This window comes from Sturnus vulgaris, chromosome 5 (assembly GCF_052056855.1).
Source record: "Sturnus vulgaris isolate bStuVul1 chromosome 5, bStuVul1.hap1, whole genome shotgun sequence".
Lineage (NCBI taxonomy): Eukaryota > Metazoa > Chordata > Aves > Passeriformes > Sturnidae > Sturnus > Sturnus vulgaris.
Genome location: NC_142247.1, coordinates 77357 through 100074, shown reverse-complemented (window position 1 = coordinate 100074; position 22718 = coordinate 77357). Strand labels below are relative to the sequence as shown.

The window sequence follows — 22718 nt, the reverse complement described above, 5'->3', positions numbered from 1 at the left end:
GGTGTTTCTAGAATTGCCAAGGCATGTATTCAGTGTTAAAATACTGCTTACAGAAGGAGAATGACACACCATGATTTTCTTTGTGTACAGTTCCTGAGGTGTCTGGATCTTGGATTTTTATTTAATAATTTCCAGACCTAGATGCACTATTGATATCTTCTGTACTAGAGTGCCTTTCATGTCATCTCTCATAATAGACACACCTTGGCCAGCTCTGCTGGCAGTTTATAATCAGAGCTGTGAATGTACAAAACAACGTTGAAATGTGCTGGTCATTGTCTTTTAGCAATCAAAAGCAAACAACTCCATCCCCAAAGGCCAGGATATGAGGAACTCACACCAATCCTCTCCCCATCCCTGTTCTTGCACTTAGGTAGGGCAGATGGTAGAAGAAAGGTCATAAAACCATTTAATATGCAGAATCCATCTCTTTAGCCCTCTGATCTGCTACTCTCTCAGATAAAGTGTGATAGATTTTCTTTCTGTCTATTATCTCTATTCCATATCCTAAGGAAGTTTAAAATTAAGAAAGAAATTTTATTTCCTAGTTTTAGGCTCCTGCACAGCACTGCAGGGAGAAGAGATTCCCCCCAGAAAATAAAGTAAAACGGCTGTGGTGATGGAGACAAAATCTACAGTGAGCTTGCTGAGTAGGTTTGGTCCTATTGCCAAGGTACTTCCTGAGGGCTGTCAACAAAATATCACACTAATAATATTTTTAGAGATTTCTTTCCCCATTTAGTAGCTGTTGGGAGTTTCCTTTAATGAAGTTTCTCTCTGGACAAGGCTGTCTGTGGAAAGCTATGAATTTTCAACTATTCACTACTGTATTTAAAGATTTACTGAAGGTTCCTTAAACCTTCCTTAAAAGGAAGGAAATGTATATATATGTGGTACAAATACAGTGGTCCTTAGGATAAAAATGTCCTCCCTTCCCTCCACACAAACACAAACAAAAAGAAATCAAAGAAACTTAAGCACCTGTCACTTTATTGCATCAGTTCAGAGTTATCTTTCTCAAATCCATTACTGAGATGCACTGCAAAATTAATACACCCCTGTCTTCATTTCCTTTCCACTTTGTTTAATACTTTCAAGCCAAACCCCAGAGCTGTAGTGCAGTCTGAATTCAGAAGGTGCTCCCTGACATCTCTGGGGGTCTCACCTGGCCATGGCATGTGGGACCAAGTCTGGAATAAGGAGCTCTGGCCATCAACCCCATAGCAAAGGCCATCAGAGTAGCCCAAGTGAAACTTGACTGGCCATGGAGAGCTGTAGGACTAAATACAGAGCAAGAGGACTTGAAATAACCTCAGTGGAAAATGACAAAGCAGCTTATTGTGGATTTCTTCTTAATTTTTCAATCATAATCGCATTTATGACACTTGCAAAATTTTGGCTTGTCCTACTGTTGGTCTAGAAAGGGATGGAGAGCAAGAGGATGGGAGAGTTCCCCAAAATTTTGAACACCTTTTCCCGTTATTGTTGTTTCAGATGAGAAAAGGAAGAAGATAGGGTAAAGCAAATAAAAAGGCAATGTTCAAAGATACTTTCTAAACTCCCAAAATGTAAACTAGTTGTTGTAGTCAGTAATTAGACTCCATTTGTGCTCAGAAAAACTGAAGCATAGGCAAAGTTACAAAAGGCTTGGTTTCTTTTTTACATGTAAGTTTCCTCACTCTCCTCTGAGGTTCTTGAACCAGGAAGAATTTCTCTTTTGTTGGCAGTATCTAGTTCTTTGCCGGCTGATCTCTTTGCATTTTTAATATCTGTCATCTCTTTGCCAGCTGGTTTGAAGCGTTTCATAATTAAAACAGAGAGCACGAAGTACAGGAGACAGCATCCTGCCCGTAGTCCTGCAATGAGGCCAAGATAGACATTCCTAAGGGGAAAAAGGGACAAAATACATTATATTAATAAAACTTTCCAATTCTGTATGCAACCAAGTCAGATATAAGGAGCAGTTTGACAAAATCATCTATTCTCAGCCAGGTATTTCTTCACATTTCAAAATAAGAGGCAGAAAGCGAATGACCTCGTGATATTTAGCCCCAGACAGGCTCTCATCAGGTCTCAGACTTGCAGCCGAGATGTCTGGAGTGTGCTGCCATTCAGCAGACTCTGTTCTAGGGCTGACAAAAGAGGAGCTGGGGCTTTTTGCCTGTTGTCTCTGCGCTTCCCCATCTCCTCACTGGAACCCTCAGTGCTCCTGGCCACAGCTCCCCAGTCTTTGTGTCCTCCCTCCAAGTGGATTTTGTGAGGTGTCTTATACAACAGGAAGCAAATAAATGCGGGAGGAGGGATGAGGGAGAGATTCTGCAGAGCTACATGTACTCCACAGTTTTTCAGCATCCCAGAAAACCAAAGTGTCCCAGAATTACCCAGTGCACTTATTTTATTATTCAGTGCAGACTACAACAAAAGAACTAATTCTCATTACTTAAGGCAGTGCCCTGCAATTTTAGATGTCAGATTGAATAAAAAGTATTTGGCTTATTTACCTATTAAGGTCTAGTTAAAGTAAGGAGCTGTGGTGCTGTTAGACCCTAATCAGTCTACAGACATTTGACATGAGGAAATTCACCTTGGTCCTTGCTGCTCAGATTCCCAAACCCCAATGAGGATTACCTGAATTCTTTTGTGTCATACACTCGGCAGGATCCAGATCCCCCACAACTTTTTGTCCCCCATTTCAAGCAGGTCTCATCTATCAAGGCACCGAAATAAATAGGGGCTGGGAGTCCTCCTGCAGAGAAAATTATCATTACATGATCTCAGACATGGAGATCTCATTATGTAATGTCATGTAAAGAAATGAGGAAGTGTATCTCCAGGTGTTTGAATTATGCCTGCATAGAATGGGACTAAACATCCAGTTCCAGCTTTGAGATGACAAGATTTATGAAAACATTTATGCAAGTACTTAAAAGGGGGTTGAAATGAAGGATGATTATAGCTTAGTAATATCCAGCAAGGGAAATGTTAGCAATTCCCTTTAATGGTATTTTTACTGGAAGTTCAACTTCCGTTGTTTAAAGAAATAATATAACCAACATTTCGTTTACAATCCCTCGTGTGGAATTACATGCCATCACATATTAATATTTATGTATATTGATGTATCTATTCAGGTCTTACACAACAGCTTGCCATTAAAAGGTGATCAGCGTAGTGCAAAGGGATGAAATTAAGCATTTGCTCCACAGAAACTGGGTAATAAGTGTACATTTATGTAGTACTGAAAGATTTTCTTTTAGACAGACAATAATGTTTTAATATCAGTAAGCTGAGGGTGAGTGTGCAATTTTGTGAAGTTAACTGTCTTATAAAGGTAGATTGATTCTCTGCAGTGTTCAGCAAAATACGGAGATTGGAAAAGAGATCCAAATGACTACTTGGGCTGGTCTGCAAGGCAGAGATTTCAAAATCAGAAAACAAGGGGAGATGAGGCAAGGTTTGCTTGAGGCAGGGCAGACTGTGTATCTGAATACTTAAATGATTGTTTATAGCAGATAAACTAAAAAAACAAAATAATAGGCAAAGTTCATGGGAGCTTTTAGTAAATAATGGTCAGCAAAAGGGAGGATGGGTGCTGAGGATATGCAGACTGATCAAGCTCAGGCAGTTGCGTCCACAATTTAAAAAAAAAGAAACTCAAAAGTAAAATGAAATTTCCTTCCTTTTCCTAATTTATTTTCAGTGACAAGAAAAAAATCTGAATAGATAATCATAATATGTAAATACATACCAGGAAATATGTAGCAAGCTCCTCCAAATATTTTGAAATGTATAGTCTGCTTACAAAGAATAATTTTGGAAAATTTATTTTGTTTTTCTCTGGAGCAAGGGCATTGCAATGGCTAACTTTGGTCTAGCTCTATGGCTACTTTGACTACGTACTTGAAAACCACAAAGAAATGAAGTCTTACCTAGTACTCTACCACCCAAAGTTTCTATCCCAACAGCAAAGGATTTCAGGTCTGGAGAAACAGATCTGAAAAGGAAGCAAAAACAGTGTGTTGAGGAACAGAGTAATGCAGCTACAGTCTTGCTGTGAGCACCTGCACATCCCCACTGCACGAGTTCTGTGGCTCACCCAGCACAGCCCCCTCGAGCCCCGATTGAAAACATCCGCCAAAATTAAAGCTCAGATGTAGAGTCTCTTTCCACAGAAGAACACTCATTGAAATAAATGGAATAATCTACAGAAACTCATCTTGAACCATAGGAAAACAGGTTGTAAATACTTTTGGGAGATGATGCACAGGGACGTGAAAGTGAACCAATTAAAACAAGACAGTCCAGGCCCATAAATTAAGCTCCAAGCAGATGCCTGAATTTATGAGTCAGTCACTTTGCAGTGGTGACCAGAGGGAACAAGGCTGTGCAGTCCTTGTTAGATTAAACCCACCTCTGCCTCCAGCATCTTACAGACACAGCCAAAGTGAGTGACCTGGCTATAAAAGCACCTCATTTCTACCAGTGGGAAGCAGCCTGTGTCCCTCAGGTGAGCTGGAAGAATTGACAAAAGCCAGAGGGGAGCACTGAGCTGGCACAGGGGCAGGAGTAATCTCTCTATCGTTATCTCTTCAGTATCAACATCAAAGGCTTCTCATTATACACATTAAGGCTCTGAAAACTGGCCAGCAAGGTGAGCCTTGTCACTAACCCTTGCACTGAGCTTAGAAACACTGCAGGAAACCAGCATCTGTGCCAAGTTATTTAGTAATGAGCACTGTGATTGTGATCCACCCATGACCAGGAGGATAAAGACACTTCCACATGGCGGGCACAGAACATTGGCTTTTCTTCTGAATGTAAAATAGTGGTGCTGCTATCCAACTGAAGGAATGAAAACTTTAAAAAAACATTCCTGCTCTAATTCTGCTCCTATCAGCTGACCAAAAAAACAGGAGTATCAGACTTCTCCCAACACAGAAGACATTGTGAGGCCACAAGGCTTAACAAAGTGCCTGTTTTTCTCTGAATAATGTGAACAGCATTGGCTGTGGCTTAGCATTGCATCTCATTTCAAGTCCAATGCTCAGGTAAAAACATCCCTATCATTAGAATTGAAACCCAACATTCAGGATCACCATAATGCCCCCCTTTCATCACCTAAGTATCTACTCAGCATCAAATTAAAATCAAATTTCTGGACAGATATTTTGCTCTGCCTCTACAGAGAGCTGGATTTCAGAGGACAGGCAAATCCTCCGGGGCACAGTTTAATCCACATGCCATTCCTCACAGTGGGAATGAAACAGTAGATATCATTTTGTGCTTCTCTTTCCCCAAGCTTTATGATCAAGATAAGGTAAAGTATTTCACCTAAACATAATCATGTATGTAGGAGTGCCTCCTAAGGCTAAAAAAAATGCACATGCAGTCTGTAATGCTAAAAAGTAGGGAAAGGCTTTGGTACAGCTTTCTCTTTGGCATTGTCCCAATACTGCAGAGGAATTGCCAAGCCCGAGCCCTTGTCCTTCCACACAGCTGCAATTGTGAAACACCTGAAAGGAGAAGATGAGAAGAGGAATTTATTTATTCAGAGTTCAGTGGCGATAAACAATCATTTCAGCAGCTAGATTTTTCATTCCCCATACCAGCCAGGCTGTTGTTGATGGTGAAAAAACTTCTGTAAAAATCTCTGCTGACTGGAGGCCAGGTCACTGATACGCTTCAGCTTCTCTGAGCTGCTCCAGAGACACAAAGGAACTGCAATCCTAGTTTCAGCCATGCTATTGCTAGAACAGAAGGTGGTCTGTGTGCGTTTAAAGTGGGTGGAAGCTAACAAAATCAGATGTGAACAGCTACCCAGCCATTCTGCTCAGGTATCCCGTGAAGAAGACGTGAAACAACAACAAGAAATAATAGAGGTGTGGACCAAATATGCAATCATTCATATATATCATTATATGCTTAAACAGCACTTTGTGCTGGATTGATAGTGGGCTTTGAAGTTAGCAAGAGATGTGGATTTGAAGGCCAATTTTCCTCAAGTGAAACCAGACTATTGATGGGATATATAAATACAAGCCTGATAATGCTGTTTGTCTTTTTCAGTATTGTCAATGAAGACAATTCAGCTTCTGCCAGAAGATATAAGCATTTGCACACTCTTCTGCAAACTTAGTGTTTTTAATAGTCTTGCTCAGGTAGGATTATTTGAAGTCCTGGAAATTGCTCTGCTGCTGATAAAAATGTCTTCCCTATATCTAGTCTAAAGCTACCCTCTTTTAACTTAAAACCATTGCTCTATGTCCTAATGCACAGTCATCTGCCTTCCTGGATATTTACCATATTCCTTCCTGTCCCAGATGATGATTTGCAGCCTGCAAAGCAGGCTGTCATGTATGTGATCCCATTATCCCCACAGACAGGGTCCCACTGGTCCACCTTGCAGCTGCACTCAGCATGACAGCTGGCCATGTAGATGTGCTTGCTGGAGGAAAGGTGCTTCATTCTGGACGACGACACAAAAAAAAAAATATACATATATGTATGTGTATATATATATATATATATATGGGAGTAGGCAGGAAAAACACGGAGAAAGTGAAGCAATCAGAATGGACAGATATCTGCTACCACTCAGTGCACCGTGAAGTTGTCATATGGACACCGAGGTGATGTCAGCTAAAACAGAGTTCTGTTGGGGTTTTTGATCAGACATTAACATTTCTATGGACTGTCACTGAAAAGGCATGGAAATGAAAAGGCTGGGCAGGAATATCGGGTAATACTTTTGCATTTGAAATCTCACCCCAAGAAAAAGAAAATCGTACCTAAAATCTCTTCTCACAGGGACATGGCCCAAGAAAAGACCATACTTTTCCTCGGCAGCAGGATATCATAGCATATCCAGGTGACAGAGGTAGGGATGTAAAACTACATAAAACCCAAACAGCAAAATGCACTTGACATTTTTTTCACTGGATGCAGGTCACTGTATCAGGACACTCTGAGCACATGCTAGCAGCGCTCAGTTTTCACAAAGTGTTAGGAGCCCACCATCTACAAATCATCCTTGCTGTGGAGCCAATCACAATGTAAGTTAAAAATGTTCCAAACTTGCCTCTTCTTCCTCTTTCTTGCTTCCCTCAGCCAAAAGCACACATGATGTGGGCTACATTTCTCCTAATTCTCTTAGAAGAAAAGATAACCAAGGGATTTAGTCCTCATTAGGCTGTTGCTTGTCTTCAAAATAGAAATTGTTAAATAGGTACAACACTAAATGAGTCACTTAACCAGAAACAATACTCTCATGTGCTAAATTCTCCAGATTCAGTTCTCCTGGAGAAACTGTGATTGCTCTTTCAATATATGGTCTCTTGTTTATACTTATTTTTAATTCACTCTGCAGTATAAGATGTTGCACTCAACCAGGATTATCTCCACTGCACAAACTTCTGAAATATTTTCATGTCAAAAACTAAGCTCAAAGTTGAACTGGACATCAGGTTCATCGAGATAACTTAGATATTTCCCTGAGGATATATCAGTTTCAAAAAACACAGGGCTGAGTTTCTGTCTGAACTAAAAATGCAGCAAGTCCTGCTGCATTTAATCCTTTAAAATCCCTCGAAATTTGGACCAGACCAAGCTAAATTTTTACAGTAAGCAATTGTGGCAGGCTGCTAGAGTCTGGAAAAGGTTTTCAAGGAAGCATGAGCCATGGTCCTGGTGAGGGAGGGCGAACCTCTGTTTGCAGCACAGTCCAGGACCACTTTGCACCTTCCAGATGAAAAATGGGTCAGAGGCAACTCCAGGCACCACAGGGGGCTGGCAATCCCCCATGTGGGCTCATAAACACTGATGTAGTGATGGTCCCTTCTGGAGGCAGTGCCTAAGGGGAAGACATTCCCAACACTTCTTTTGCACCCTACTCTCTACATAATAGAAAAAGGCTAGCTTTAAATTAAAGCTTTGAAAGAGAATATATAAATTTAATTTGCCTGTAATAAATGTCATCTTTTTTAGCAATTTGTCAGAGTATGTAGGTATTTTGTCAGTAACAGAGACTTTAGGAAAAATAAATAGAGAATTTAGAAAAAAAGAAATGTCCAGTTTAAACAAAATTCAGAAAATAAAACTGGTATATTTTCCCTATCCCCAGCTTTAGGTATGACTTCAGACTTACAGTTCTGTTTCAAAACCTAGGACTTTCTTCTGTGCATCACTCCCAGAGAAGCAGCTGTGAGAAATGACTGAAGCACCCAGAGCCCAGGGGATACAAACCCAGAGTAGGGCGCTGTCAGCCCGGCTACCTGGAGCCCCTCACAGCTGCACGTGAAATACAAGAGGTTCAGCACGTATGCCACCAGGAAGGTGCTGCATGCAAACTTGGCCATTTCAGTTATGTGAAGCTTGAATTTCTTGATCAGGAATCCTCCTAGAAACATCCCCAGGATTGTGATGGGTAAAAGTATCACACCTGCAAAAAGACAGTAAGAAAAATGTTAACTGCTCTCACTTGCATTGACTCTTTTAGAATAAATATCTGGTTATATTATTTTCAAAATACCAGGTACCTATTTTTGGGCTGATTCTTTGAGGTTCTAAGACTTATATTACATTCTAATAATTTCACATCCCCATTTTCTTTTACAAATCATATTATGATTTAGAAATCAATATTTGCTGCATTTTCACTATATTGTTGTTTGTATGTAGATATAATAAAACCTAAACAGATGCCTGTTAGAAACTGGAGTGAATGATAACATCTTAGCTTATATGCACTTCATATAAAATAAAGTATAAAACTTTGTCAAAACTACAAAAAAGGCTCCAAAATGGGACATAAAAGGAAGTTGCATCTGGTTCTGCACTGGATTCCATTTCAATCTGAAAGTGAATAATGAGATGATTTGCATTTAGATTTAATCTGTTCAGTATTTCACGAACACCAGCCCTTACATATACTTGCTAAACAGAGAGGTTTTACAAAGTGTTACTGGGAGGGGTTTGCCCTTCTGTGGTTTTACAGTTGATTGGTTGTCTTGGTCATCTCTGTATTCAGAAAAAAAAGATAGGAAAAAGAAAGTTCTTCCACATTTGTAGCTGACTAAGGCATTGTATCTTCAGATTAAAGTAATGCAATATCAGTTCTGCAATGGCCTCACATAGCCTGGTTTTCCTTCCAGATTAAGAGACCACATCAATCACTGTGAGATTAATATAATTTCAGCATTCTTCTTTTGTAGAACACTACAAAGTACTTATTTTTGAAGGAACTGGTAAATAGAAAAAGAGCTTTGAAATTAATGAAGTGACTCAAACTTTTATATTTTGGTTTCTTATTGCTTATAAAATTTGGATTTTTAATCAAAATGAAAGAATATTTCTATCAATGTTACTCTGAAAACAAAACTAATCAAACATTTCATTAAACATTTTAAATTTTTATTTCTATTAGTTTTTACTTAGTTGCAGATTATGTCTGATGTGTGTTTTTTACTCACGAAGACGGACACATAACCCAAATCTTACTATGAAAATAACTTCCACTCAGTTTTAATGATCCTCTAGCTCATTGAATTAGCAGCACTAGGAAAATTAACACTAAAATTAACATCCATTTCCAACATACAGTTAGAAAATTAGGAAACCACTACATGCTTCCTTTTTAACCAAAAAACGTTCACATAAGCACCTTCTAAAACAGAAGGCAAGTAAAACCTTCCTTTTTGACACTGGAATTTTAAAATAAGTCGAGTACCTACCAATTAGAAAGATGGCTTTTGCCACTGATACATTAAATTGCTGCTCCATAAACTTTGGCTCATAGGTTATTATCCCAACAAGGAAATTGTACTGCAGAACAGTGAGGAAGATGAACACCACAAAAATTGGATTTCCAAACAGCTTCCTGAGTGCTGGCAAGAAATCTGCAATGGAGAGGTATACGCTGTACGCCCTGCTAAACACAGAGGAGAGTTGTTTTGGCATCCTTTAGATAGCAAAATTAACTTGGATTTAATTTCTGGCTGTGTTGCAGGTTATAATTCTGTGCCTACCACAAGACATGCTTGCTCAAGTGAGAGTTCTCCTCTTTGCCAGCATGTGCCTTACAGGAGGAGCAGGGCCAGACAGCACAGAGGGTGCTGAGCTGGGAATCAGGGATCCTGAATGATCCTGTGTGGCACAGGGCTCCTCTCGGGGTGCTCAGCTTACACACACACCTCCCCAATGTCTGTACAGAGCATTAGGAACCTCTACCAAGGGTAAAACGTGGTTCCTGAAGCAGGAGCTTTCACCAACCACACAAGAACCCCACATGAGGGTGATGTTCAGAGAACAGAAGCACCTGGCCCCAAAAACGGCTGGAATAATTTCTGGGACCCTTGACTAGAACATTAAAATCCATTAAAATAAAGTGAACATAAACACCTGTATTTAGACTGTAGTCTGGCTCTTGGCGCACCTTCCTAAAAGGTGAGAGCTCAAAACACATCTGCTATAGGTGTGCACATAGATACAAACAAAACCTTGGGTCTAATAGTAAAAATACAAAAATAAAAGCAGTGGCTGGTTGGATCTGGTATTGCCTATATGAGATAAATTCAGCATCCCTCAGCTCATGCACAGGAGCTGCATCAAATCCAGAGGAGTTCCTCTAACATCTGATGTAGTCAGAATGAGCTCCAAGTTTCCTTCCCAAACGTGAAACAGGAGCTTGCCCGCTATGGATTGGCCATTAATAAGGGATGGGATGTTTTCCCCATTCTCTTCATAATCATAGGACTGTAGCTGTAATACATCATCTCACAACTATGAATTGAGGATCCCTAGTCTTCAGAGAAACAGCCCAAGTTTTTTCCAGGTGTCTGACATCAGGAGAGGATTGAAACTCGCCCTTAATGAGTAATTATAGTAGCACAAATTAAAGACATTTTTGTCAGTAATTTGCACTGCAGAAACGTGTATTTTTCTGAAGGCTGTGTGAGTCCATGCTCAGCTCACAATGAATCCATGAGACAGAATTCATATGCAAACATTTGTGCAATAATCTTTCACCTTTCACTGCCTCTGAGAACCTTAACTGTGGCTGAGCTGGGGAGTCTGTTTTACAGTGATCTCCTTGAACAGACAAGTGACTAATCTTCAAGTTTTCATTCTCTCCTTCTTTTGGTAAGGAATAAGGCAAAAACCAGAAAGGCAATGAAGCAATGAAGTTGACTGCTCCACAGATAAGCAATCCAAGCCACCAGGCACCAACCCATCGGGTATCCTTAGGATTTATGCTGATGGCATCTATAAAATACAGAAAGACAGGAAAATAGGTTAAATATTATGGAGAGCAATTACTATAGATTACTATACATTACTGTTTATCCTCATACATATAATTTAAAAACCCGAACAGAGGCGAATAAGATCCCATATGATGAACTGAAATGCATCTTGATTCAAATCATAGAATAGTTTATGTTGGAAGGGACCTTTAAGATCACCTCACTCCAACCCCCTGCCATGGGCAGGGACATCTGCCACTAGACCAGGTTGCTCAGAGCCCCATCCAGCCTGGCCTTGAAGGGGCAGCTACAGCTGCTCTGGGTAAGTTGTGAATGACCTATCCTTAGAAGAGAATCAGTCCCATGCAGTCAAAAATAGATGTGTCCATTAAGGCCCATGGTGGCATTTCCTTGCCACAATCCTCCAATACTATCTGGGGGAATGAGCAAAAGGATCCTTTACTACAAAAAAACCCCTTCCCATTCTCAATCTCCCAGAGTCCCCTCCTTCTCCACCCCTGAACTCTACAGTTTTCCTCCAAATTTCCTCAAATTTTCCCTGGGATTAGAGACTTTTAAATGATGTGAACAACAAAATGAATTTTGAGATGATTCTTTGCAGCATGCTTTTTAAAAGAACATACTTTTTACTAAGTGTTGAAAGTGTCCATGAGCCTTTCACTGTTCTCGCAACATGGGAATGGCCTTTTATTCAATTAATCATTCATTTCATTCATCTCAGCTGCATAGCAAGTGTGTAACAAGTGAGTGTGCAAACATAAAAAGATGCAGTGGGGGTAGGAGTAATTTTCAAGAGTTATTCCAACTACACTACAACACCTGACTTTAGAGTGTTAATTTTTGAGCAGGAAAAGCCCTCTGGAGAGCCCAGTTTTGGGGGCAGTGGAGTGGTGATGTCCCTGTCCCCGAGCCCTGCTGGCTCCGCTCCCGTACCGATGTCCACGGCGCCGACGTCCACCCAGAGGCCGGCGCAGAAGGAGCCCAGCAGGAAGCCCAGCGTGGGCCCAAACATGCCCGAGGATCTCACCAGGCCTGCAAGAGAGGGGAGACGGAGCCAAACGCTGCGGGGACAAGGCAAGCCTTCCTCTCTGAGGGCAAGGAAATGACAGAGGAGGGGGCAGGCAGGAGAGGGGCTCAGGCCATTATGGAATGTCCTGAGCAGCAAGAATACAAGGTGCAAGCTGCCCTAACCATAGCTGGGGTGTAGATCAGAAGGTGGGATGCCCCTAGACTCTAAATGAATAATAATGCCCCTAAATGAATAAGCTGTGAAGGTTAACAGAACCCCTAGGAGCAAATGAATAAGCTGTGCAGGCTACCAGAAACCCAGGAAGCTACACTGCATTTTGCTGACTGGATGTGTAAATACAGCACAATTTCATTTTGGTGATCACTACTGGCAACCAACATAAATCAAATCAAATCAAATCAAATCAAATCAAATCAAATACCTGCAAAATAATTCAAGCATAGGTTCTCACATTCCCTTGCCTCCTGTGTTGTTCTGTTGAAGTTTAGTTGTGAGGACGTAACAGATCAAACTACAGCTCAGTAATTTGGATTCCTGAATTCTAGTGTGGAACTGACACCTTGAAGTTGCAGAAAGCTTCATTCCATGAGAAAAGAAGGAATTCTTTACCAAATGCCTGTAAGTTCTTGCCACATCCAGCACTGTGCTCTGTAAATCCTATTGTGTTCTGCTGGAGAGATTTTCCTCCCGAGAAAGAGTTGGTTTTGAAAACTCTCTTCTGAATATAGTGATTGCTCAGCTTATCACCCAGAGCTTCTGTAATAAATTGTTAAATCCTAACAAGTATGCTAAATTTTCTGTTCCTTCCCACGGCAACTCTGGTATTATTGCTGTCACCACAACTCTACCAAAATGCTGTCTCTGCCTCAAAATAACTTATGTTCTTACTCAACAAAACATCAAAGGACAAAGGAAAAAGGAGAGACAAAACCAAGACTTCTTGTTCAGGGTCAAATAACGAGATTAATGCTCAAAATTCATCAGCAAGGCTTCACTGACTTTTTTTTATTATAGGACAATTTTTAATGTTTGTAATTTACAGAAACATTGTTTATAAATTGATACAGACAGATGATAAAAGATAAGATATAGAAGAAAATCAAAGTTAGCCAAGAAAAGCAATGTCTGCTCTATGTCTGTTTCAACTTTCACTTTTTTGCAAAGTGGTTCAGTCCACCAAAATGGAATAAGTAACTGAAAACCGCTCCTCTGAATGGAAAAATGAAATATTTTAATAAAATGTAAACTAAATACTTTATTTCTCTTGCATAAGCCAATTTCCATTTTGGCTAAATCTATGCTATTCTCCATGTTTACTTTATATTTTTGATCTCACTTGCCCATAATCCCCAACCTGTCTCAATCTCTCCCAGATTAGATTCTGACAAGAAAAAGATCAGCCAAACTTTTGAAAATCCCTTTAATCAGAAGCTCAGAGGCGATTACAAATATTTTGCATAATTGCTGAGTGAAATACTTGTTTTTGACAGCTAACTCCACAATACTTCCATATTCTGGAATGGCCTTATCCTGTAGCATTACATACTGAGCTCTTCCTGAAAATGTGTCTTACTATCTTTCTGACCAGCTGAATTTCACCAAATTGACTTCAGGCCACAGTTCTTGAACTCCCTCAGCCACACAAACAACCCATGCTATTAAATCGGTTTGTCAACAAATTAATTGGCTTGGGCGTAAGTCTCCCTGTCTTGGGCAATAGGTTATGTGCCATCAAAACAAGACCAAAATCCCAATTAGAAAGGATTTGTTACAACACCCTGGCAAGGTGTTGGTTTTCCTTCAGCAAAGAGTGACTTTAAAAAGCTTTCAACTGGAAGTGTGCTGCATGTAAAATTCGGGTAAGAGCTCCTGAAATACATTCACATTACTGTAATTAATTGTGACTACATTACAGATCCTCACATTAAGGACCGTTCCCTTATCTGTGAAATAGTAATTAGGAAGAATTTGGTTCTCTGAAGATGTGGTACTAAAGATGATATACCAGATAAGACAGATATGACTTTGCACTTTGGGGAAATGAGTGTTTTATTATGCTTCTCTTCATCACAGAAGCTCCTCGGAGAAAGCAAAAAGACTATCCTGGAGTCACCCATAGAAAATGATTATGAGACTTCTTTTGTACTGTTTGGGGTTTTTTTACTCTGTACAACTCAAAATTATCCATTATTAACCAAATTACCAAAATTATCAAGATAAATTTTTTTGTTGATTATTTGCTTGACTATAGAAATATTAAAGAACATAATAGCTAGCATAAAAATTGCTCATTTGTACATTACCTATGTAAAATGCTGAGTTTTCTTCTTTAGAAAAATCATCAATATATGAAACTCCCAGTGGCATAATTGGTGCTTCCCCAATTCCACGTAGAAGGTTCCCCACCAACACAAAGAGCCACAGATAAGAATTGGTTGTTTTCTCACATCCTGCAGACCATAAACATTTATATTTCTGTGAACATAATTCTGAAAATGCTTTACAGCAACAGTAAAATAACATAAAACACGGGGTTTAACAGTCATTATAGGTTGAGTTTATATATGTCATGGTTTCTAGCAGGGGTTTACTGCAGGGACAAGCAGAAGAAGGGAATCCAGCACCAGAGCTGTATCTTACCAGCATTTATCACTGTGCTGAGAGTTTCCGTAGCATCTGTGACTGCAGGGCCCTCAGACGGCGCTGGGGAGCACGCTGACACACTCGTGGAGGAGTTATCCACACTAACAGTTATCCTTTCATAATTGTAACTGGAAAACAACTATGTGAAATACAACTGACACACCAAGGACTTTTCTCTGCAGGAAGCGAGTCTGAGCCTTGTGCTCACATACCTTCACTCCTGCTCCATGCACACAAAGTGGAGGGGAGCCCATTTCCAGGGTTTCGCTTAAAAAAAATAGGTCTCTTCATACCATTTTCAAGTGCTTTCATGAGTCTAACCTCAATATTTTCCTGAGCTAAAGAGCAACAGACCTGCTTTCAGAGATCATTCTTTAGACTGCAGGACAGAGGCAGAGTTCATCCACATCTGTCTACATACAGCAGGGCTGACGTTTTTCCACGATGGCATCTCTTTCTTGCCTTCGTGGTAGATGCAAGGATGCCAAAGGATTGGAAAGATATGACCTGCATCTGACAATTATGTGTACCAGCTTAAATGTGAATGGGGTATTTAGATATTTAATTCTCCCCAAGTTTAGATTAAAATCTTCAGCATTTTAAAGAGCCTATCATGAGTAGCCACCATGGAGAAAGAAACCTTTTCCATCAAAATCTAATTGCAGTTCATTTAAATATAAAAAAAGGGAACACAGTTTAAAAAAGAAAAAATGCACGTGCATATGTATATATGTGTGTGTATATATATCCATCCCAGGTGAAAAATTCAACCCACTTTATCCTTAGTTATGTATAAGTTCTGAAGAAATCTGAGGTTTCTCTTCTGCTTACCTGTAGCAAGAGGTAAGCTTTCAGAGAGGAAATCAGAAATCAATATTAAAAAATCCACCTTTTAGAATGGCTGGAACAAACTACTACTGTCAAGCTTTTAACTCAAATGTATGCTTTAGAAAACACTTCATATGATCAAGTTCAATTAGTGCACAACATGAAAACTCTCCATATTTACCGTCCCATTAGGAACTGAGGCATCACTGACAAAAAAGCTCCTACGGACATGATGAGACACCCAGCAGCAATTATTTTTGGCCGATGAACTCTTGGTCCGAGGTAGCTCACCAACACCATCACCATTAAGTTACCTGCATCAACAGGAGGGAGAGCCAACACAAAAAATGGATTTTTTGGAGGGGAGTTAAAGTGTACTAAGAAGCACTTAACCATTTTCAAAGAAAGTGCATATACCTATCTCAAAGCTGCCGTCAATAATGCCAACAATTGATGATGAGATTTCAAATCTCCTTTCAATTTGACTGGACATGCTCTTCATGTAGCTTCCAGAAAATCCTTTGGCAAAAAAGGAAAAAGCTAGGGCTCCAAGAAATATCTGAAGAGAGAAAACAATTGAGTTTGCAAAGTAACAATTTTTGCTTTATGGCTGGATGCCTGAGCAACCCACTCAAGAAGCACAAAAATCATATGCTTTCCTTTCTAATTTGCTGTGAGGAGAATCTTCCTATAGTTATCATTAAAACAGATTTTACTTTCTTTTTCAGGGTGGCCTCCAAAATCTCTGCTACTTTAAAGAAAACGGAAATTGACATTGATGGTATGCACCTTCTAGCTCTCTAGTACATATTGGTTCAGCTGTTTCCTTCCTTAGGAAAAACTTGCAGCATAATAATGTTCATTTATGGTACTTATATCACAGTATATCTTATTACCTCTCCTCCTGTTCTAAAAAAAATTAATTAAAAAATCAATCTGCAACTACTTCTGTGACTATAGCACACCTCTAAATTTATTGTTAGTAAAATATGACATCATTTCTTAACTTCTGAGCACATTTGTTGACTCCATGTGCTTGGAGTCACAACCACAGAATCAGAATGGTTTGGGTTGGAAGGCACCTTAAAGATCACCTTGTTCCAACCCCCTGCCATGGACAGAGACACTTTCCACTGCACCAGGTTGCTCCAAGCCCCATCCAACCTAGTTTTGGACACTTCCAGGGACGGGGCAGCCACAGTTTTTGTGTGTAGCCTGTGCCAGAGCCTCACCACCCTCACAGGAAAGAATTTCTTCCTAAAATCCAATCTTAACCAATTCTCTGTGAGTTTGAAGCAATTTCCCCTTGTCCTGTCAGTCTAGGCCCTTGTCAATATTCTCTCTTCATCCTTCTTGTTGGCTCCTTCAGGTACTTGAAGGCCACAATGAGGTCACCCCTGATCCTTCTCTTCTCCAGTCCCAGTTCTCACAAGCTTTCCTCACAGCAGTGCTGCTCCATCCCTCTGATCTCCTTGGTGTCCCTCCTCTGGACTGGCTCCAGCAGCTACCTGTCCTTCCCGTGCTGGGACCCAGAGGTGGAGGCAGCTCTGAGGGCAGAAAGGCAGAAACCCCTCCCTCCCTCCCCTGTTGCCCAAATCCCTTCCATCCCCCCATGGACGCATCCCAGATCATTTCTCCCAACGCATCAAGTATCAAACAGTGACACACGTAACTAATTGAATTTTGATAGGACTTCAAGTGGCAATTCAGGGGTCCAGAGAAAATATGTGGTGAGGGCTCTTCCATACCTTTAGCTTGGAACAGTTATGGCACACAGTCTTGGCAGGAACTGCACTGCCATTGCTGTCCTGGAACAGCGATTTTTCTTTCAGCTGGCCAGCAGTGATTGGTCTGTCCATGGTTTTCCTTCTCCTGTTTGAAAAATATTGCTATGTTTAACTACTACTGGCATAAGAATTGCATGTTCCAATGTTTTTCAGACATACTCAGTGGCGAGACACTACTTGAGACTGACATCTTTTCTCAGGAATGACATTAAAGAGTGCTCAAAGCATCTACTGCAACTAATTAAGGACTAGTGCACCTGGTTTGTGACACCTGCTTTCTAAAAGGCTCCAGAACTTTCTTGGCTAGAGGGAAAAGTTATAGGTAACTCACTGAAGATTTTTAGAAATCTTTGTAGAAAAGGAAAGACCTCAGGCAGCTGAAGGTTAGGACAGTTTGTTAGAAAAACATCTTCACCACAATTGAACCAGTTCTTTCTGAGATATCCATTTTTGATCACTGTTCCCGACTAAATGGACCTTTGCTGTGATCCAGGAGCTTCTGCTCTTATATTTCTGAGGATTTTCTTAGTGAATAATACCATTCTGTTAGCATTTGAATGAGTAACATTATTTATTGGATAAATATTTGTAGAACCAGACCACAAATGATGACAGAGGAGAAAATAGGGTAAGCAATATGATAAGTAAAGATATATTAAGGGAAAGGAGAGCACCAATTGAAAGAAACAAATAATGACTATCTGTAAGTCTGCAAGCCTTCACAAGCTCCCTGCAGGACAGACGATAAATGTAGATATTTTAATAAGACTGCTAACGTTTTGAGTTTAAAACCAGGGTCTGATTTAAGGAGTCATCTTAGCTATGTTGCCTAGTGTAGATTAAGCTGATCAGGGGAAAGCAGCTAATACCAGGACATCTGGAAAGATAGTAAGTAACAAAAACCAAAAACCAAAAAAACTATTGCCAAATTTGTCTGTTGGAAAAGTGGTGCAGTAGTACCAAAATCAGTTAGCTGCGGTATATACATTTGCACTTATATTAAGAGTGTAGAGGAATATATGACAGGAAATCAGGCTCTAACATTTTCTAGACACTTTCAGTCACATGGGAAGGTTTTCCTCATGCAGGCCCCTGAGGCCAACTGAGCCATGAGTGGAGCCCACCTAAGCGGGAGATTTTTGACACCGGGGTTGTGGGGATGTGGCAGGGTCCCAGGATAACCCACAAACATCACCCGGCTCCTTGAAGAGTTCCATTCTCCCAAGTGAGACGCCCAGGGTTACCTGAATTCCCTGGGGGATGTCCACCTATGCCAAGAAGGACAACCCAGAAACCCAACAATCCTATAAAGGTAACTCCTAATGACTGAAAACAGGCACTAATGTCTCATAAAGAGATATAAAGCCTCAGAAGAGCTCCAAGTTGAATTCTGTAAATTTTAGTTCCAAATCCTACTCCAGTAGGAGGGGACTAAGGAAAGCAACCATGTATATTTCAGACTAAACCACATATGAAATTTCTAAAGGGATCTAACCTTACTTAGACCATCTTCAGCAGCTTCTAAATAAAAAAAATTTAAAAGTAAGCTATAGATAATTAAAGTATGGTGAAGTCAGACTTACCCCGATAGGAGCTGGAAGACAGAGTTCTCTAAAGCAAATACATTCTTTATTGATTTCTATTTTGCTGATGATTAACTTTGTGAAACATCTGACTCTGTTAAATAAACAGTATCCAAATCACTGACATGGTTTTCTTTGCAATATATTAAAATTTAAATATGAAAATTTTATTTATGGTGCCAAGCTAATCTACTGGTAACTCATAGAAAATAGTAAACTGTAGAAACCCTTCTCTGTCAGCTAATTGAGCAATCACACTTTCCATAACCACGCTATGATAATCTGAACTTTGGCAAACCAGTGAATCATTGACACCAGTGGTATTTAAAATTATGTGAAGCAAGAAAAATGATAAAGGATTTAATTTATGAATTAGGGGTAATGGATAGTTTTCCTGTGGAGTGATAAAATACCCTGCTCCCAACAGTGCTTATCCTTTAAAAAAAAAATTGAATTTGCAGAATTGTACCTTTGTACTTTACATAAAGGTTTTCATAAAGTTTAGCAACAAGATGTGCAGAAAGGCTGCAGTGGCAGCCCAGAACTAAACAAACAAAGAGACTGCCCAAGGGATGGGAAGAGGCAGGGGGAGAGGCAGAGAGCACTTAGTGTGTATGAGAGCAGTGCCAGAGCAGTGTCAGAGCAGTCTTTGTGTATCACAGCAGTGCCAGAGCAGTGCCAGAGCAATGACTGTGTATCAGAGCAGTGCCAGAGCAGTCTTTGTGTATCACAGCAGTGCCAGAGCAGTGCCAGAGCAATGACTGTGTATCAGAGCAGTGCCAGAGCAGTCACTGCATATCAGAGCAGTGTCAGAGCAGTGTCAGAGCAGTGTCAGAGCAGTCTTTGTGTATCACAGCAGTGCCAGAGCAGTGCCAGAGCAATGACTGTGTATCAGAGCAGTGTCAGAGCAGTCACTGCATATCAGAGCAGTGTCAGAGCAGTGTCAGAGCAGTCTTTGTGTATCAGAGCAGTGTCAGAGCAGTGCCAGAGCAATGACTGTGTATCAGAGCAGTGTCAGAGCAGTGTCAGAGCAGTGTCAGAGCAGTCTCTGTGTGTCAGAGCACTTACTGTGAATCAGAGCAGCGTCTGTCAGAGCACTCTCGGGCTGGTTCTGCCCCTGTCCAGGGCTGCCAGGCTCGGGGCCAGGACACGTCACAGCCCAGGCACTGCCTGCCCCGACAAGTGCAGCACTTCACCACATGGTTTTAAACCTTGGATTTCCTTCTTAGGGCGATTGCAAAACTTTCCCACAATCAGCGGCACAAAGGCAGTGCAGCAGGCGGCAGTCCCTGGTGTCTCCCTGCTCGGGCAGCCTCTCCCGGCTGGAACAGCTTCTTTCCTTCACCCTTTCTTTTTTTCCTCCCTAATGTCTAGGCATTGGAGCTGCATTAAGCGCCTCTCAAAAGGAACTCTCACCATCCACCCAACCACCATGGAGTGGGCTCGGCTCAGCCCTAAGAGCAGGCTCAGCTTTTCCAGGCTCAGCTTTTCCAGGCGCCCACCTCCTCCCAGCTTCCACCTCGTGTGCCTGGGAGGGTCCGCAGGGAAAGCCGGGGATGGCTGAGCACCTGCAGGGCACGGACAGCCCGTGGTGATCTGCCAGGTTTTGGTACGAGCCCTCTGTGCCACAACCTCAATGCGGAGGTGTGCATGGAAAGCCTTATCTTCTTTTGTATAAAAATACATCACGGAATTTGCTAAAGACTAAGTTAATGAAATATATGGAATTATAACATTTAGTCAGAACTAAAAAACATTATGAAAGCCAAAAGAAATTATAAACTTGCTAAGTACATAAATATTCAAGCTCTCATTGTCCCCTGAAGCTTGCAGGTTAATTGCAGACAATAATTTCATCTGCCATATTTGCACTTGTAATTGGATTTTGCTTGATAGAATTTTACACATTGTACTGTGATCATTATATATTCATTGATCTATTATGGGTCTTAATTTAAAGTTTCAATTTTTCTCTTTTACCAGCAGGACTATGTGCTCTCTGTATTTGCTCTCAGTGAGCAAGTCAAAACACAGCTTATTTCTACCATTTCATAGGAATATTTGCAACAGAACAAAGTGTTATTTTCTATGATCATTTTAATGCAGTGTTCCTTCATTACTATTTAAATGCTGGCTTCTTGTTTAATTAATTTAGTTTTAATGCAAGGGAACAATTTACATGTTGAAACTCACTTTCTCTTAGAGTTCAGAATATGGGAAATCCATCGAATCTATTCTTCAAATAAATTGATTCTCATTTGCATACTTTTACTCAGGTACTCAGGTGAAAAACAGTTATCTGTGCCTACTTCTCAATTCTACTTCTTTTAGTTTTTTTTTTTTTTTTAATCTTTAAAAAGCTTAAATTCATTTACCAGAATATCATTAGAATGAAGCAGATTTTGCATCATCTGCCAAGGTCAAATTTACACGTATTGCAGCCTGTATTTGGACAGTTTCATCTATTATAATATTGCAAAGTTAGCAAGAAAAGATGTATGAAGACTAGCAATGGGTTCCCTATTTATTCCTGTCAGTCTGCAACCAGGTGGAAAAGTGAACTCTCTCAGGACTTAGGCTCTTAAACACAGTTCCCAAGATGAGACACACACAAGAAATGTGTTTTAAAGTTGAATACACAGAAGTTTATCTATAGACGACATGACAGTTCTTGTGATCCTTGCACACAGATGGTAATATCCACTCACAAGGCAGCACTGCATGGATCCAGTGCAGACACGTCCAGTTGAGCCACTCAATCAGGTTCACCCTATAGTCAGAGGAGGAAAAAGAAGTATTTCCAAAGGATGGGTTCTTTGATCTATTCTAGATACTTACCTTAGGTAGGAGATGGAATGAACTCCAGAGATGGCCGTGAAAGGCTAGACAGCCAAGATCAGCTTTTGACAACAAAGTCAGGAGAGATGAATCCCACCATAAAAGACTTCAGCGCTCCCATAAAAACAATCTTCTGCAGCTTTTTCTAGGGGAGCTCCAGTGCCTGTGACAGCATTTGCCATCACACCTTGTCCAAAGCAGTTGTGATACGGCAGCTGCTGGCAGGTGAGGAGAAGGGGCCTTGCTACGGAAGGGCAGTCCTGGAGAGGCAAGGCACAGCTGGCAGGTCCTGGCCAGCCCACAGCACACACCAGAGCCTCTCCACGTGCCACCTTGTGGGCTGTGGTGTCAGCCACCAGCCTGACAGCTGGCTGTACTGGGAACCTGTTCTGCAAGGCCCATGGAAGCACAGAAACTCAAAAACAGGAGAGCTTGTTACCAGCGAGGAAGAGTTTGTTGTTGGTGGTCCCAGTGTGACCAGGGCTGGAAGTGGCATGTGCCTGGAGGTGGGTGCAAGAGCCCCCTGCACACAGCCCCAGGAGCAGGAGCTGCCTCCTCCTAGCCTGGCTGTGCAGCAGCACCTGCCCCATTCCCGAAGCAGGACGTGGTGTCCCTGCTGGGATGTGCCTGGCTGGCTGCACAGCAGCACCCGTGTGTGATGAACCGCATCCAAAGGCTGCGAGATGCTCCCTGGCCAGGGACACAGAAGGACACCCAGACAGAAAGTGCTCAGCCATCTCCCTCCTCC

General features: G+C 41.0%; 1 protein-coding gene and 1 long non-coding RNA gene across 5 annotated transcripts; one reads left to right on the top strand and one right to left on the bottom strand.

The window, feature by feature from the left end:
• Positions 1–963: 963 nt before the first annotated feature.
• LOC106849462 (solute carrier organic anion transporter family member 1C1-like) lies at positions 964–20303 on the bottom strand. Of its 4 annotated transcripts, XM_088164477.1 has the most exons (16): positions 20201–20262; positions 19133–19226; positions 17511–17634; positions 16180–16321; positions 15944–16076; positions 14932–15062; positions 14595–14741; positions 12195–12293; positions 11023–11259; positions 9729–9893; positions 8242–8437; positions 6301–6466; positions 5332–5513; positions 3930–3994; positions 2629–2746; positions 964–1882 (listed from the first exon to the last, which is right to left on the bottom strand). In XM_088164477.1, exons 3-16 carry the CDS (start codon positions 17619–17621, stop codon positions 1660–1662), a joined length of 2115 nt encoding a protein of 704 aa, XP_088020603.1. In that variant the 5' UTR covers positions 17622–17634; positions 19133–19226; positions 20201–20262; the 3' UTR covers positions 964–1659. The 4 variants fall into 4 exon arrangements, with proteins under 4 accessions (XP_088020603.1, XP_088020602.1, XP_088020605.1 ...); XM_088164476.1 differs by lacking the exon at positions 19133–19226 and having other exon boundaries at positions 20201–20302; XM_088164479.1 differs by lacking the exons at positions 5332–5513; positions 6301–6466.
• Positions 16494–19252, top strand: LOC148223494 (uncharacterized). Its single transcript, XR_015803607.1, has 2 exons — positions 16494–16543; positions 17703–19252. It is a non-coding gene; the product is annotated as an uncharacterized LOC148223494 (long non-coding RNA).
• Positions 20304–22718: the final 2415 nt, after the last annotated feature.

Bases quoted from the DNA above. Each gene is read 5' to 3' on its own strand.
- LOC106849462 (XM_088164476.1), bottom strand. From the start codon at position 17,621: ATGGACAGACCAATCACTGCTGGCCAGCTGAAAGAAAAATCGCTGTTC. The intron at 14,742-14,931 runs GTAAGATACAGC...TATGGTCTGCAG, and splicing joins CAGCACAGTGATAAATGCTG to GATGTGAGAAAACAACCAAT. The intron at 1,883-2,628 runs GTAATCCTCATT...TTTTCCCCTTAG, and splicing joins TATGACACAAAAGAATTCAG to GAATGTCTATCTTGGCCTCA.